Source organism: Pseudochaenichthys georgianus, chromosome 11, assembly GCF_902827115.2.
Source record: "Pseudochaenichthys georgianus chromosome 11, fPseGeo1.2, whole genome shotgun sequence".
Classification (NCBI taxonomy): domain Eukaryota; kingdom Metazoa; phylum Chordata; class Actinopteri; order Perciformes; family Channichthyidae; genus Pseudochaenichthys; species Pseudochaenichthys georgianus.
Window position 1 is genome coordinate 31,283,282 of NC_047513.1, and position 17,436 is coordinate 31,300,717.

Sequence of the window (17,436 nt, forward strand, 5' to 3'; positions counted from 1 at the left end):
AGGGCCGCAAAAAGAGGAGGTGGGGGCCGCATCCGGCCCGCGGGCGGCCATTTGCCCATCCCTGGCTTAGACATAGTGGTCGCCATATTGGATATTTGGTAGTGTAGCTCCTTTGTTTGGTGAAATAAATGTTTGAACGTTGTAGTAGTTCACTGTAGTTGCTGTCATAAGTCATTTGTAGACTAAGTGGCAAAAAGTGTTTTTTTTACATTTGTACTTTGTAGAGAAATTTAGACACAAGTTGGAAGGGAGCGCAATAAACCTGACGAGTTTGAATTTGAGTTGATTATGAGTTTATTTTCAATTGATAATTAGATCACAATAAGTTCACTTTAGTCACACAACTTGACACAAGCCATGGGTTCAGGTCCGGACTTATAAGTCCGGACCTGAACCTGAATCTCTGGACTTGAGTCCGGACCTGAACCTGAATGTGAGTCCAGGTACGCAGCACTATTCATCATTAATGGATTTTTTCCAGCTTTCACATTATGTCAAATTCTTTTAAGAGTGGCTAATACTGGTCTTTAGATAAGGGTGCTGGAGAGACACTTCCCCAAAAAGCAAACAAGAGAGGTTGTTTAGTTTCAACCGAACTACTCATATCTCACACTGCACTGTAACTTTTATTCATGTATTTTGTCTTTTAATGTTTATTTTATTATCTTAGCTTTTTAAAATGCCATTTTCTTAATGTCTTTCATTTTTTGAATTGCCTTGTGTTGAAAGGTGCTATATAAATAAACTTGCCTTGCCTAGTTTAACTTTAATATATTTATTAAACAATAAACTCCAGTGGACTTTCCAGAAATAAAAACACAATCAAAAATCCAATATAACTATTCTGTTCAGGCAATTTACTGTCAAAAATAATTGACCAAATAATACACACGCACACGCACGCACGCACGCACATGCACGCACGCACGCACGTACACACACACACACACACACACACACACACACACACACACACACACACACACATACACACACACACACACACACACACAGTATTCTGACAGGAATTTCAGCAGGAAGTGTTTATGAAGACTCACCTCGTCACAGATGTGCAGAGCGAGTAGTAAACTGAGGAAACCTGTAGAAGGATATCGTCCGTGACCTTCGAGCCAAGACTCGTAGACGTATTTGAGAAATGTTGGACTGTAAATCAACACCTGCAAAATAAATGGATTTGTTCAAAACTCCTTTGTTATTTACTGTGTTGAAAAAGAAACAGATATACCGTACAGGTGACTGAGGTCAACATTTGGATTAATAGACAAAACCATGAACTTCACCAGTTTTTTTTGTTGTAAAAAATATTTTATGAAATGTTATATTTAAACATGCAAATGAGGCTTTATCCTATTAACTATGTTACCTTTGAATAATCCAGATTTAAGAGTATTTTCTTGATTTGGTTGACATATTTTGGTCAAAGACTTAGAGGAAGCAGGCTTACATTTTTCTATTGATTTTCACCATGTTTTACAAAAAAAGGGGTTTATTTAAATATACAACATTAAAAGCCTCTGTTTAAAACTTTAGAATGCAGTCAGGACTTAATATACTACATGTTGTTAATGATACTAAAATGGAGATTTCTGCAACAGTATGGAAAAAAAACGAATTTAAAGTGAAGTTCACCTAAAAAATGATGAAGGACAGAATAGAATAAATAACATCTGATCAAAAGTAATGCGATATTCAATTCAACAAACTGTATGTTAACCTCTCTTTGACTCACCTTGTCTTTATTTGCCTTTATCCTTGATGTAACAGCTGTATATGTGCTGGAAGATAAGAAAAACATGGCAGGAGTGTAAACATTTGGGCTTTAATAAACTTGAATATCCCTGAAATCCATGAACAATTATGACAACGTTCACAGTGTGAGCTTCTATGCATTTCTGACTTAACCTAGGACACACGTTAACTTACATGATGATTTAAAAAGAATAGGCTTAGTGTTAGGTCACATATGTTGATGTTTTTGCTTGTTGCATCAATCGTCACCTGAGAGCAGTCAGGGTCAAGGGCGTCGGAAGCGGGGGGCCAGGGGGGCATTGGCCCCCCCACTTTACGGCCCTGCCACACATTTTCGCAGCAGCAGATGCCGCGGAACACTGTACACATCCCGTTTCAATAATTCCCCTCTACTCCAAAGTCGCATCTAAAACGCGATCTGATCTAGCTGTGTATATTTTGTTATTTGTGATTGTTATATTCAATCTCATTAGCTACAGGCATTTTTGAAGCTTGTAAAGGGAAGATGACAGCTCTCACTCACCACTCTACTCTTCCACAGCGCCGCTCCCCCTCCCTCCGCTGACATTATGAATGTAAGGCGTAGTAATCATAGATAACACGGCAGGGTCCGTTACAGCTTGTTTTCATCTGATTTCAAATAAACAAAGTCTTGGCTTTCAGAATATTAAACTTGTTTCGGCAAATTCAGATGATAAATACAGCTTTGAAGCTTCGGCATAATTACAAGCGGAGAACGGAGTAACTTGACGTCACAGCAGGCAGAACAACAGCCGGTGTTTCTCCTGAGAGTTTTCCCCGGGAAACAAACGCAAAAATACACACACATACACACACACACACACACACACACACACACACACACTCGCGAGCTTCCCCCAGACCAGTAATCTAAACGAAAATATCTTCCCTCCGTACGACTTTGATCATTTGCTCCGCTAATAATCAATCAGATCGATCCAGAGAAGAGGAAACTTTAAAGGCCTTTTTCTCAAAATGATGACTCGGTGACAGTCATTATATAATGTGACATATTTCGCTTAATATTTGGAGTACAAAAACAATCGTGATATCATTAGAAAGCTGGGAATCTCCTCTTTCCAACAGTGTATACAACTCACAATGTGTCTTCGGGTTAATGCGACTGATTTCGATGGAGCAGGTCACTTTGCATTAGGTAAAATACAGCAGGAAGACATAACGGGAAGAATATGTACATTTTAACCCAATCAAATAGGACATTGTCACACCATTCAAATATATCCATGTACATTACAACCAATAACAAAGCTTAGATGTGTTTATTTGTTACGTTGTTTACGTTATGTGTTACGTTGTTCAGTGAGTGTCAGCCGTTAACCTAGATAGATAAACTTGCAAACATGTCAGAAGAACCGGCGCATAAGAAAACAAAATACAGTCAAACTAAGCTGAAATTCAACAACTTGAATGTCACATCCCTGACATCCGCACCTCCGGAGCCTGGTCCTTCAACCATAGAACCAGCGCAGCCGGATGAACCCAAAAGCAGCAGCTCTGCGGCCGCAGAGGCTGTCAAAACCGCCGCCGACGCCGGCATCGTTGAACCAAAACAGGCGGGTTCCGACTGCATGGAGGTTTGTTGTCGGGACATTGAGCAAATAAAAGCTTATTTGGACAAAGAGAAAGGTACTTCAATGCAGAATGGTACAAAAACAGAGAGTGGTTAATTATTTGCAAAACCACTAAACGAGCCTTCTGTGAAATATGCAGATGTGCTGCTGTCAAACGGCTTGTAACTTTCTCCAAATGTGGAGATGACAGCTTTGTAAATACCGAGTTAATAACTGGAACTTTTCACAGAGCTTACTTCAGTCAAACACCAGTCAACATTCAGCTTGTCAAACAAGAGCGTAGCAGGAAAAAAGAAGAGATGGAATGATGTGTGGGCTGGTCTGTATAGTTTAATTTACAGGAAAGGAGTGAGCAGAGGGTTGAGTTGTCCATTCTTGTTCTGTTTTCTCTGACTATCTTCCTCCTGAAGACCCTCTCAGACTTTCATTTGCTCGCGCTACTAAAGAGACACGTTACCATGGAAACCAAACAATGGTGTAGCTGTATTGAAGTCCGAGTGGAGACAGTAACATTTGGTGCGTTATGTTAGAATGAAACAAATCAGATTTAGTCAGAAATCGGGAGAAATGCGGGATAAATATGACCCCGGGAGGAAAACGGGAGTTTCCCGCGAAAATCGGGAGGGTTGGCAAGTAGGCTATGTCACATACACACGCACTTTTTGCCCCCCCCCCCCCCACTTCTGAAATGAATCCGGCGCCGCAGGTCAGAGTGGATTTGTTAGAATTCCAGTGAGTTGGGAATGACATGGGAGACGACCTTCAAATAAAGCTGTGTGTTCAGTTCCCATATTTAAATGCTGCGATTTGCAGAGAAAACCTGCTTGACAAACCCCGAGACTGTGTTTCAGGTGTCAGGCTCGAAAATGACATTCCCAGAAGAAATGACCATATCTTCCCTTCTAAAAGGGTTAAATTAATAATCTTTGTTCTCAAAGTAATGATAAACCTGTGAGTTGGATGTAGAAAAGTCAGATTAAATATAGATGTTTTTTATTTTAAAGAAAATTCAGATTGAACATGGTAAAAAACTGTAAATTATAGTGTCCGTCCAAAAAATATGTTGTACCTATAGTGAAAACTAACCTTGGATGATGGGATAGTAGACTAAAAGCTTTAGGAATCCAAAGTACAACATATAATAAGTACCCTGTATCAAGATTGATGCAAAACAAGTGATATTTGACCTTTTTAGACAGATTTAGCAAAAAAAAACCTCTTCTGGGGCCATTTGGGTGGGTTTTCCTTATCTCTGGCCCCCCTTGCTGGATTTTGACATGTGACATCTCTTTCTGACCGTCAGAGCCAATGGAATCGAGGGGAACTCCCACATAGTCCTTATTTGGTTATGTGTGTGTGTGAGACTGCCGCATAGCCTAGACCGGAAGCAGCAGCCACTCTGGTGGCTACCATTAGCAGCTAACTTTTGCTCTCCGATTTTTACATAAAAATGGAATTATGGATTATAAATGAAATAATTTTTTTAAACAGAGACGTTAAAAACCTATGGATTAACCGATTCAGCCGCGTTTTTTCTCGTTTTAATGCCATTGAACATGTCTTTTGATTAGATTGACAGCTACGGTGAGACGATCTCCCTAGAAGCTCCGTAAAGGTACGTGTTGTGATGTCTGTGTTTGCTTCCCCTGTCGCGAGTCCGGATCACTCAGTGATGATACTATATACCTAAATAATCTGTGGAACCTCAGCTTTAATTGGATATCTTGTATGTGCAGCTACGATAAGTAATAAGGGTACTTTTATCTTGAGTTCTGTGCCAATGTCCGTTAGCATTTTTCGCTAAGGGGTCATTTAGATGCTTCTTATGAGACTTGTGTTTTGTTTTGGTAAAAATGGTTTGTATCGTCAGTTAGCTGAGATTATTCCAGTTAATCTGGTATAACACATTAATAGGTTCTTAAATATTAAGATCCTCTGAGACACAGTGTCGTGAAGAAAAAAAAAACAGGGTCCCCGCCGGCGGGGACCTTGGGGTTTAACAGGTTTACAAAGGGGGCTCTATTATAAGGCTTCTCCCTCTCCTGTAATGTGTGTTATACAGGTTTTTGTGAATGTAAATGGTCTGCAAAGGTTAACATCCGTGTGTAGGGAGTTTCTCTCCCTCCCACGCCCTTTGTTTACTTCCATATCATAGTGTTGGGAAAATATCAAAGGTGGGAGTAAGTCCTACATGTGCAAGTCATGAGCAAGTCTCAAGTCTTAACCTACAAGTATCAGGCAAGTCCCAAGTCACTGTGGTGAGAGTCAAGCAAGTCAAGTCAAGTCATTGCTCAGGTCAAGTCAAGTCTTACGAAATTCTGATGAATAAGCCCAGCTTCCACATTTAAATCAGTTAAAAGACAGTGGTTATGAAAATGGATTTAACCCACGATCTTCATTACATACACAGTTAATCATTTGAAATCTAATTTAGACCAATGATAATCATATTAGATTCATATTAACCCCAGGACTGCAGACAATATAGCTAGGACTCAAAAAGTCTGTTCAAAAAGGCAGAACTCCAGGTAAGAAAATCATATATAGCATTTGCCATTACACACATTTAATTTACATTTCTGTTAACACTAGAACCGCCAACAGCGTCAGCGCCTACATAGATATCATTTTCAAATCATTTAATTTGTTCCTCTTCATAATTTCCTTATAAACTAGTAGAACGATTTAAAACTCACTTAATTGGGTTGATTTTGAAATTGCTTCAGTTTATCATCATAGCAGATCAAAAAGTTCAGATTAATTTTACAATAAATCAAGGAATGATGCACTTCTACAAACAACATAATTAAAACATTTAAACAAACTACTAAAAGTAGATGAACTACATTATTCAAAAGTTTACAGTAACTTCTGATAATAACACAGGGGAAATAAACGAGGCATCTCTTTTCCTCCCTCCCCCCCCCCCCCCTCTCTCTCTCTCTCTCTCTCTCTCTCTCTCTCTCTCTCTCTCTCTCTCTCTCTCTCTCCCCCCTGACAGCCCGTCAGTATCAGGGTTAGTCCAAATGAATCCCTTGGCGGTTCTAGTGTTAATTTACAGTTTTGTCTTCTCTTTGCTTAATCGATTTGAAACCAAGTCTAACGTAGCTTAAACTTAACGTTAGCTTTCTAGCTAACACAACACATGCACGCACCTTTCTCTGTGGGTTCTTTTTGTAGTGGTGGTCGTGTCACTAATCTTTATGCTGCAGACACTGCATACCGCTGTTCTCTTCTTATTACCGTCATCGACAACATAACCCTTGAATCCAAACTTCACTATTTGTGGAGTAAAGCTAGCCGCTGCCGTGTTAACTGACACTCCTGCCTTCTAGTGGGTTGCCAGGTTTGCGCATGGCGCTATAATCACGTTTTTCTAAAAAACTAAACGTAATATCTCACTACAAAAACAAACGCAAATATTTAATTTTAAACAGTCAAGTCCTTTCAAGTGATCTATCTCAAGCTTAAGTCAAGTCTCAAGTCATGAATACCAAGTCAAAGTCAAGTCAAGTCTTTTATCAATGTTAGTCAAGCAAGTCTCAAGTCAAAAAATATATGACTGGAATCTGACTCGAGTCAAGCATGTGACTCGAGTCCCCACCTCTGGAAAATACTGAATGTACTCTTCCAATCTCAGAGTACACATGATAACAAGGGTATCCCAACTGTAGCTGTGTACATGACAGGATGTATTAGTTTGTGAAAAAGTCAGGATTTAGATATTTTGAGAAAGTCATAACTTTGAGAAAAAGTCATAACTTTGAGAAAAAAGTCATGATTTTGAGAAAAAAGTCATACGTTTTGAGATTTTTGAGAAAAAGTCATACTTTTTTTGATTTTTGAGAAAAAGTCATAATTTTGAGGAAAAAGTCAGGATTTTGAAAGAAAACCCAACATTTTGAGAAAACACTCTTGATAACAAGAAGCGGCATTCCTCCATCTTGTGACTGTGTAAATCCCTCTCTTGCATATCAGCATGTGAAGGACACTGTTCAGGAACTAGTTGATGCTCTGTATGTGATGACTACTTCCATTCTGGAGAGGATCATAAATACATGGATCCTGAGATTGAAGCTCAAGCCGGGGACGAGTGAGATTTTTCTAACATAGTCACATCACTATGTAACACTTGCACTTCTATTGGCTTGTTTTGTGTGTGACAGTACAGGAAGTAATATGTTGTAAAGTAGTGAAGTATTTTCTTGGAAGGAACTTCTGTTTAAAGGGGCCCTATTAGGCTTTTTGTGGTTATCCCTTTCCTGTAGTGTGTTATATAGGTTTTCTGTGCATGTAAATGGTCTGCAAAGGCTAAAATCCCAACATTGACCAATCACAACAGAGCCGGAAAGCTAACCAATCGGAGCAGACTGGGCTCTGGTTTCAGACAGAGGGTGAAAAGATAAGATCATATAAGAAGATAAGAAGTACTTTATTGATCCCAATACACCTGAACATCAGCAGGAGAGGACTCTTTAAAGTAGAGACACTACGTACATACTGATATACACCTGAACATCAACAGGAGAGGACTCTTTAAAGTAGAGACACTACATACTGATATACACCTGAACATCAGCAGGAGAGGACTCTTTAAAGTAGAGACACTACATACTGATATACACCTGAACATCAGCAGGAGAGGACTCTTTAAAGTAGAGACACTACATACTGATATATACCTGAACATCATCAGGAGAGGACTCTTTAAAGTAGAGACACTACGTATTGATATACACCTGAACAAAGACTGCACCTACAGGGTTACTTGGAGAGGGTCCGAGTCCGACCCTTGTCAATTAACTACAGGGGTCCCTCAGGGCTCTGTTCTTGGTCCCCTCCTCTTCTCCTTGTACACAAACTCACTTGGATCAGTCATTAGCCCGTATGGTTTTTCATACCACTGCTACGCTGACGACACCCAATTAATTCTGTCCTTTCCCCGCTCAGAGACCCAGGTCGTCGCACGCATCTCTGCTTGTCTAGCTGACACCTCTCAGTGGATGTCCGCTCATCACCTCAAGCTCAACCTTGACAAGACTGAACTGCTTTTCCTTCCGGGAAAAGATTGTCCCACTCTTGACCTAACAATCAACATCGGCACCTCTGTTGTTTCCCCGACTCAGACTGCAAGGAATCTGGGTGTGATCCTAGATAACAACCTGTCCTTCACTGCAAACATCGCTGCTACAACCCGCTGCTGCAGATACACGCTTTACAGCATCAGGAGGATGCGTCCCCAGCTGACCCAGAAAGCGACGCAGGTTCAGGTCCAGGCTCTCGTCATCTCACGCCTAGACTACTGCAACTCCCTCCTGGCTGGTCTACCTGCATGTGCCATCCGACCTCTGCAGCTCATCCAGAATGCAGTGGCTCGCCTGGTCTTCAACCTTCCTAAATTCTCCCACACCACGCCGCTCCTCCGCTGCCTTCACTGGCTTCCGATAACTGCTAGAATCCACTTCAAGACAATGGTACTTGCGTACCATGCTGCGAATGGATCTGGCCCTTCCTACATCCAGGACATGGTTAAACCGTACACCCCAGCACGTGCACTCCGCTCTGCATCAACCAAACGGCTCGCTGCACCCTCGCTGCGAGGGGGACCCAAGTTCCCATCAGCAAAAACACGTGGGTTTGCTATCCTGGCTCCAAGATGGTGGAATGAGCTCCCCATTGACATCAGGACAGCAGAAAGCTTACACACCTTCCGGCGCAGACTGAAAACTCATCTCTTTCGACTCCACTTCGAGCGATAGAACTATTAACAAAGCACTTATATACTAATAAAGGGCTGGCTTATCTAAAGCCAGTTGAGTAGCACTTGAAATGTTTTTGCTCTATGAAGCCTGATGTACTTTATAATTCTGTTTTCTTCAAGTTTGTGTTTTGTTGGTCGAACGCACTTATTGTAAGTCGCTTTGGATAAAAGCGTCAGCTAAATGCAATGTAATGTAATGCACATCAGCAGGAGAGGACTCTTTAAAGTAGAGATACTACATACTGATATATACCTGAACATCATCAGGAGAGGACTCTTTAAAGTAGAGACACTACATACTGATATACACCTGAACATCAGCAGGAGAGGACTCTTTAAAGTAGAGACACTACATACTGATATACACCTGAACATCAGCAGGAGAGAACTCTTTAAAGTAGAGACACTACATACTGATATACACCTGAACATCAGCAGGAGAGGACTCTTTAAAGTAGAGACGCTACATATTGATATGATCCTGAAAATGTAAACCCAGTATGTGCTCTTTAAAGCCACTAAAATATTCCACACTGTGCCTGTGCAGACTGAGTTTGAGAAGTAAATGGATGGCATACTAATGAGTGAAATGAAAAGTAATGACCACACTGTGAGATACTATCCTGACAAATGTTTCCAATTAAAGTAAGTTTTATTAAGGCTATAGCTATGTCACTCATTGAAATTCAAATATTATACAGACTGGCTTTATTGTGTTTCTGTACAATATAACCTACCAACCATTTTGTCTTCATTTTGCGGTGAATGAATGTGAAAATGGCCGAGTGTCTACTGGTGCATTAAATTATCCAGAACACTTAGCACTCTAATGTTATAAAATGCATACTTCCATGCGTGAAATGTTTGCATTGAGAACTGCAATCAGTGCCTTTGTCATTTTAAAGAGGCCCTTTTCTATTTAACAAGATGAGAAAATGCAAAATTCACAGCCCTCATTTGAGATCTAACGGCTGTTGGGTTAACGCTGACATTACTGCCAATACTCTGAAATGTAATGAGGCAGAAAGATTGCTTTGGAGTTGGACGACAACTATAGGAAACATTTGGATTCACTCGTCCTTATACAGTCTAACATGTTGGCACGTGTGAGTTATTGGCAGCTTTTTGAAAACATTTTGGATGTCCAGTAATCAAGCTAATGATCACAGGGTCATTGAGAATGAAGCAGCTGACGGAGAAATGTACTGGAAGATTAACACAGAACGATTATTCTTATACAGCCATCTCACAAATAGGAATACTGAGTGAATGCTGTTATGACAATCTGCTAGTTAGAGAGTGTGATTTGGGGGGAAGCATCACACGATGCACAGTAATGAGTTCAAAGCTATTTAATATATAAAGACAGTTTTTGGATTGAATTGAGAAATGAAGCTCAGCACAAGTTCAACCAGGAAGACCTTCTTTACTCATTCATTTACTATTTCCATGTCACTACTCTCTCTCCTCTCAATAAGTAATCGGGGGCGTCACTCCCCAGCTTAACCAATCACTTCGCTCTATTCTCACAAGCCTATCATAGCGCTCTGCCAAACCTTTTAAATCTGCTCTCCCCCCTCTGACAGCTGTCATTTCAGGTGACTCGATGCAACCCTCCTCCACCCCTTTTCACCTCCTGTCCTTCTGAATCCAGGGTCAAGCTAAGCCCCTCCCCTTCAGACCGACCCCAACTATCCATTCACCACCACCAGGGTCAAGCTAAGCCACTCCCCTTCAGACCGAACCCAACTATCCATTCACCACCACCAGGGTCAAGCTAAGCCCCTCCCCTTCAGACTGACCCCAACTATCCATTCACCACCACCAGGGTCAAGCTAAGCCACTCCCCTTCAGACCAACCCAACTATCCATTCACCACCACCAGGGTCAAGCTAAGCCCCTCCCCTTCAGACTGACCCCAACTATCCATTCACCACCACCAGGGTCAAGCTAAGCCACTCCCCTTCAGACCGAACCAAACTATCCATTCACCACCACCAGGGTCAAGCTAAGCCCCTCCCCTTCAGACCGAACCCAACTATCCATTCACCACCACCAGGGTCAAGCTAAGCCCCTCCCCTTCAGACCGACCCCAACTATCCATTCACCACCACCAGGGTCAAGCTAAGCCCCTCCCCTTCAGACCAACCCCAACTATCCATTCACCACCACCAGGGTCAAGCTAAGCCCCTCCCCTTCAGACCGACCCCAACTATCCATTCACCACCACCAGTGTCAAGCTAAGCCACTCCCCTTCAGACCGACCCCAACTATCCATTCACCACCACCAGGGTCAAGCTAAGCCCCTCCCCTTCAGACCGACCCCAACTATCCATTCACCACCACCAGGGTCAAGCTCCTCCCCTTCAGACCGACCCCAACTATCCATTCACCACCACCAGTGTCTAGACCCCGGGGGGGTTTCATCGGATCGGTTCTCCCCTCCCGAATGATACTCCTGCACAACGGGGCCTAGTCGCCAAAACTCCATTACATTCACTTGTGTATTCCTGGCAATACATATGTATTCCTACAGCGTATTATTATTAAGTACTTGTAGAACCGTCCCTTTCAAGCAACACCTCTCACATTAAACATAATCATTTGATCCATTAAATGTAAGGAGATATGGACGCAGCTTCATCATCAGATAAGTACACTTACTGTTTGATGGTTCCTGTGGTCAGAGCACTGATGATCCACTGCAGGTCTAGAGTTTTGAAAGGAACCAGCACCAGACACGTGTTGTTCTCCAGGTCTATCGCACTCTCTGGATACATGACATGATGTGTTGTTCTGGAGCCAACATCCTCCTCAAAACCAGACGTGGGACCCTGGTTCATTCTGAAAGACACAGAAAAGCAGAGTCATTTTCTGTCCGTTTTTTCACCATGTTTTTCTTTGATTTGATTCGAACGTGTAAGGCAAGGCAATTTTATTTATATAGCACCTTTCAACACAGGGCAATTCAAAGTGCTTTACAAAAATGAAAGACATTAAGAGCATTCAGAAATAAATGACATGAATTATGATACTGAGCAGGAGCTATTTATTTTTTGTTGTTTTGTACCCAAGAAATTATTTGTTTACAACATGACGAACATGACGCTGATGACGATGACCTAATATTTTGTTTTCAAGAAAAATGTACGCTAGAGGGGGACCAGAAACGTTTTTTTAAAGGTCCCATGACATGCTTTTCTGGTTATTACCCGTCCCCTTGTGCAAAAGTCACAAACCCTCAAAGTACACCCTGTAGCGAGCACAACTCTGTAATAACACAGAAAATACTATGCTGCCCCAGAACGCCTCGTTGGAGATTTTTATTTTTCCATTTTTTTTTTTCTGGGTATAAGTGACGTAACGGGTATAGTGACGTAACGGTTATAGTGACGTAACGGTTATAGTGACGTAACGGGTATCGTGACGTACATTCTCACTCCTAATTCGTACTATAGTGACGTTATGTCAGGATCCCTTGGCGTCACTATCAAACGCAGTGGGGGCCCTTCAGCATACATTTTCAACTAACAGGGAGTCCCATTGACTTTCATAGAGCTCCCTGAACGCTGGTAATAGACGAGTTGGGATAGCGGAGAAATGCTCTCCGGAGACCCATTCTCACAGCGTTACAAACCTTTTTCTTACTCAATATCAAGCCACACTTATTGTTTTTACTTCAGCTGTGAGAGTGTGTGTGTGTGTGTGTGTGTGTGTGTGTGTGTGTGTGTGTGTGTGTGTGTGTGTGTGTGTGTGTGTGTGTGTGTGTGTGTGTGTGTGTGTGTGTGTGTGTGTGTGTGTGTGTGTGTGTGTGTGTGTGTGTGTGTGTGCTCAGGCTGAGTTCAGGCTGAGTTTTGCGGTGTCTCGCAGACCCCACGCAGCAACCAGGAAACGACACCAGTAACCCAGCTCACGCTGTCCGCTCCTCGAGCCTCAAAGGGCGAAGCAGCGAGCCCCACAACGTCCCGCCAACACGGCCCCCAGACCCCACGCAGCATTCTCATCTGTTTGTCATTACTGGTGTCTACCTGATAAACAAAAACATTACTGACTTACAAATTAAATAAAAACAAACGATTTATCTAATTACACATCTGAAAAGGGGTGGGAAGAAGTTTACACTTATTTAATCCCACCCCTTCTCCCAAAAACTAAATTATTAACCTTTTTCTTTTAACAAAATGTACATCTAAATGTATGTCTACATACAATATACATTTACAATTATGAATAGATGATATCATTATTACTACAATATATATATATTTCCACACGACTGCACAAATCGAGGTTTATTTCTAAAAAAAAGGATGATACATTTGGTTTTTTTCTTCTGCTAATCCCCACAACCAACAAGTCAGCCGAAACACAGCGCATGAGAAAACAATATGCAAATGTCGAGACAAAAAGCTCCATTTGCCCAATTTCCCCACGTGTTGGACCTCCAAATAGCCATGTTCATTCAGAGCTCAACAATCACCACTTGTCAAGCAAGGCATGGCTATTATTATTTCTAACAATACACACTCAAGCTGCACCAGTAATTGGACAGCATATAGTTTGACAGTGGGAATAGGCATTGGTCAGTGACAGGAAGTGGCACAGAGGAGCAGAGGTGGGAAGTAGTGGAGTACAAATATAATATATATAGGGACTTTTTTCTGGTATCAGTACTTTACTCCACTACTTATTTTTCTGATGACTTTTACTTTCTACTTCTTACATTTTGAACTAAAAAATACCTGTACTTTCTACTTCTCACATGTTGAACTCAAATACCTGTACTTTCTACTTCTTACATGTTGAACTCAAATACCTGTACTTTCTACTTCTTACATGTTGAACACAAATACCTGTACTTTCTACTTCTTACATTTTGAACTCAAATACCTGTACTTTCTACTTCTTACATGTTGAACACAAATACCTGTACTTTCTACTTCTCACATGTTGAACCCACATACCTGTACTTTCTACTTCTTACATGTTGAACTCAAATACCTGTACTTTCTACTTCTCACATGTTGAACCCAAATACCTGTACTTTCTACTTCTTACATGTTGAACCCAAATACCTGTACTTTCTACTTCTTACATGTTGAACTCAAATACCTGTACTTTCTACTTCTTACATGTTGAACTCAAATACCTGTACTTTCTACTTCTTACATGTTGAACACAAATACCTGTACTTTCTACCTCTTACATGTTGAACACAAATACCTGTACTTTCTACTTCTCACATGTTGAACCCAAATACCTGTACTTTCTACTTCTTACATGTTGAACCCAAATACCTGTACTTTCTACTTCTTACATGTTGAACACAAATACCTGTACTTTCTACCTCTTACATGTTGAACTCAAATACCTGTACTTTCTACTTCTTACATGTTGAACTCAAATACCTGTACTTTCTACTTCTTACATGTTGAACCCACATACCTGTACTTTCTACTTCTTACATGTTGAACTCAAATACCTGTACTTTCTACTTCTCACATGTTGAACCCAAATACCTGTACTTTCTACTTCTTACATGTTGAACCCAAATACCTGTACTTTCTACTTCTTACATGTTGAACTCAAATACCTGTACTTTCTACTTCTTACATGTTGAACTCAAATACCTGTACTTTCTACTTCTTACATGTTGAACACAAATACCTGTACTTTCTACCTCTTACATGTTGAACACAAATACCTGTACTTTCTACCTCTTACATGTTGAACTCAAATACCTGTACTTTCTACTTCTTACATGTTGAACACAAATACCTGAACTTTCTACTTCTTACATGTTGAACTCAAATACCTGTACTTTCTACCTCTTACATGTTGAACACAAATACCTGTACTTTCTACCTCTTACATGTTGAACTCAAATACCTGTACTTTCTACTTCTTACATGTTGAACACAAATACCTGTACTTTCTACCTCTTACATGTTGAACTCAAATACCTGTACTTTCTACTTCTTACATGTTGAACTCAAATACCTGTACTTTCTACTTCTTACATGTTGAACACAAACACCTGTACTTTCTACTTCTTACATGTTCAACCCAAATACCTGTACTTTCTACTTCTTACATGTTGAACTCAAATACCTGTACTTTCTACTTCTTACATGTTGAACACAAATACCTGTACTTTCTACTTCTTACATGTTGAACACAAATACCTGTACTTTCTACTTCTTACATGTTGAACACAAATACCTGTACTTTCTACTTCTTACATGTTGAACCCAAATACCTGTACTTTCTACTTCTTACTTCGTTTTTCCTTGTACGATGTGAGGGTCTAAGGACAGAGGGTCTAAGGACAGAGGGTGTCGTTTTTCTCATACTGATATTCTGAACATTCTGTTCTGTTGTATTTGCTGTAAAGTGTCTCTACTGTAGGCTATTTTTATTATATGTACAGCACTTTGGCTCGACCAAAAATCGTTTATAAATGTGCTATATAGATAAAACTTGATTTGATTTGATTTGATAACCCTACCTTTCACTTGATTTATTGCCATGCTTATTGAGTAATGGATAACAAGGTAAGGACACGGAAAGGGTAACTGCACTCCCTTACGGTTACATTAAAAAAAGACGTAATCAGATTGCTTGTACGATGTTAAAATAATTGGGATTATGGGCAGGATTACAATGAAACAATACATTTTACATTTTATTACAAAATATGTTTCTCTTTAAGACAGCATTGCTCTGTTGTTTGACAAAATACACTTTAGTAAAAAACATCTTATTGATATTTATATTCTATGATATTGATTTGCGTATATGATATTAGGTAACGGAAATGAATCAGGTATTGTTGAAATGAAACTAAGATTAGGTTACTGGAGACATTTGTTTTAACAGGTAATACATTGTCACGGATTATATTTCACATTTAGTCGACAAACCAATGAATCCACTCCTTTTACAGTCTTTTTACAGCTGTCTTTAATGCAGTGGTTCTCAAACTTTTTCTGTCAGGCCCCTCCTTGGGAGAAAAAAAAAAGTCGGGCCCCCCCAACACAAATAGTCAGGCTCAGTGGCGGCGTCAGAGATTTCTTTTGGGGGTGCTGTGGGGTAGCTTGACATTTCATAGAGGGTGCTCAAACATTTAGGGTTTCCCATTAATGTACCGGGCGCTAGTGGAATGTTCTAGTGCAACACTCCCCACACGCACACACAGTACACACGCGACTGTTACAATGAAGGCTCGATATCAGCTCACGGCATATAGGTGTAAGCAGGGGTAAAGTGCTATTTTTATAGGTGGTGTGTGGACCTCACATAGGGGGGTCCGGGGAGATTTATTTTTAAATATTTAAGTTAAAAGCATCAATCTGGTGCACTTTGAGAGCAACATGAAGAGATCTATGGATACCTCTCAACACCTATGAAACAGAACTGTAAACAGATTTTCTTTTTCTTTATGGATATTTTACAAATCACCCTTTTAAACTTTATTCTTTTTTTACTGTCATATAGTATTTCATAGCTGTTTTTCATTTATTCTCTTATTTTTTTATAACTATAATGATCATATAAACGTGTGCCTCGGAAATAATTGTTAATATTAATCGTGACCAAAACGTTTGAGACCCACTGAGATAACACTGAGAGAGTCCTTTAGCTCACTGAGTCTCTCGGTCTGACAGCAGAGGACTCTCCTCCACTTTGTTGTTGAAAAAACTCCTTATATCCGTTAGCGTAGCTCGCTAGCACCAGAAGCTAACAACAACGATCTCCGGTACCGGTGCGCTCTCTCTCGCTCGCGCACACAAAATGGCTCGTTCCGCACACACAGAGCCGAGCTTTAATAAAACACAGAGACCCAGACGAAATAGTAATGCATCATATTATTTTCGAATCAATAATTTTTAATTTTTAATCTTTTTTTTTTTATAACCATTTTTCCTCCTGGTCTCTCGCGCCCCCCCTGGCATGCCTCTGCGCCCCTCAGGGGTTGCGCGCCCCCCACTTTGAGAACCACTGCCTTAATGCAACAGCTCACTAAAGCCTTCAGTCCCAGTGGAGAGAAGTGTTGTGTCACCAGTAATAAAGCTGCCACACCAGAGGCGTCCGTGGTTATTATCGACACAGCGCTGATTATTATCAGACTGCATCACCAGACGTATCATTCTGGAGGGAAAGGAGCTGTGCAGAATAATGATGTGTCATTTCGCATGAGTACATCTACAACTCTCTCAGACTGTTCGGTCCATTTGACATCAGTCAAGGAGAGACGGAGTGAAAGAGCAATTTAATTTACTCTCTATTAAC

General features: G+C 40.7%; 1 protein-coding gene across 2 annotated transcripts in view; it reads right to left on the reverse strand.

Annotated features, from left to right (window-relative positions):
• The window catches only part of st3gal1 (ST3 beta-galactoside alpha-2,3-sialyltransferase 1), a 128,562-nt gene that overhangs the window by 9,427 nt on the left and 101,699 nt on the right, over positions 1–17,436 (reverse strand). For both annotated transcript variants that reach the window (XM_034093898.2, XM_034093899.2), the window contains 3 exons: positions 11,809–11,988; positions 1,751–1,796; positions 1,059–1,178 (listed from right to left, as the gene is read on the reverse strand). In XM_034093898.2, coding sequence (XP_033949789.1) covers positions 1,059–1,178; positions 1,751–1,796; positions 11,809–11,988 — 346 coding nt within the window. The remainder of the gene's footprint in view (positions 1–1,058; positions 1,179–1,750; positions 1,797–11,808; positions 11,989–17,436) is intronic.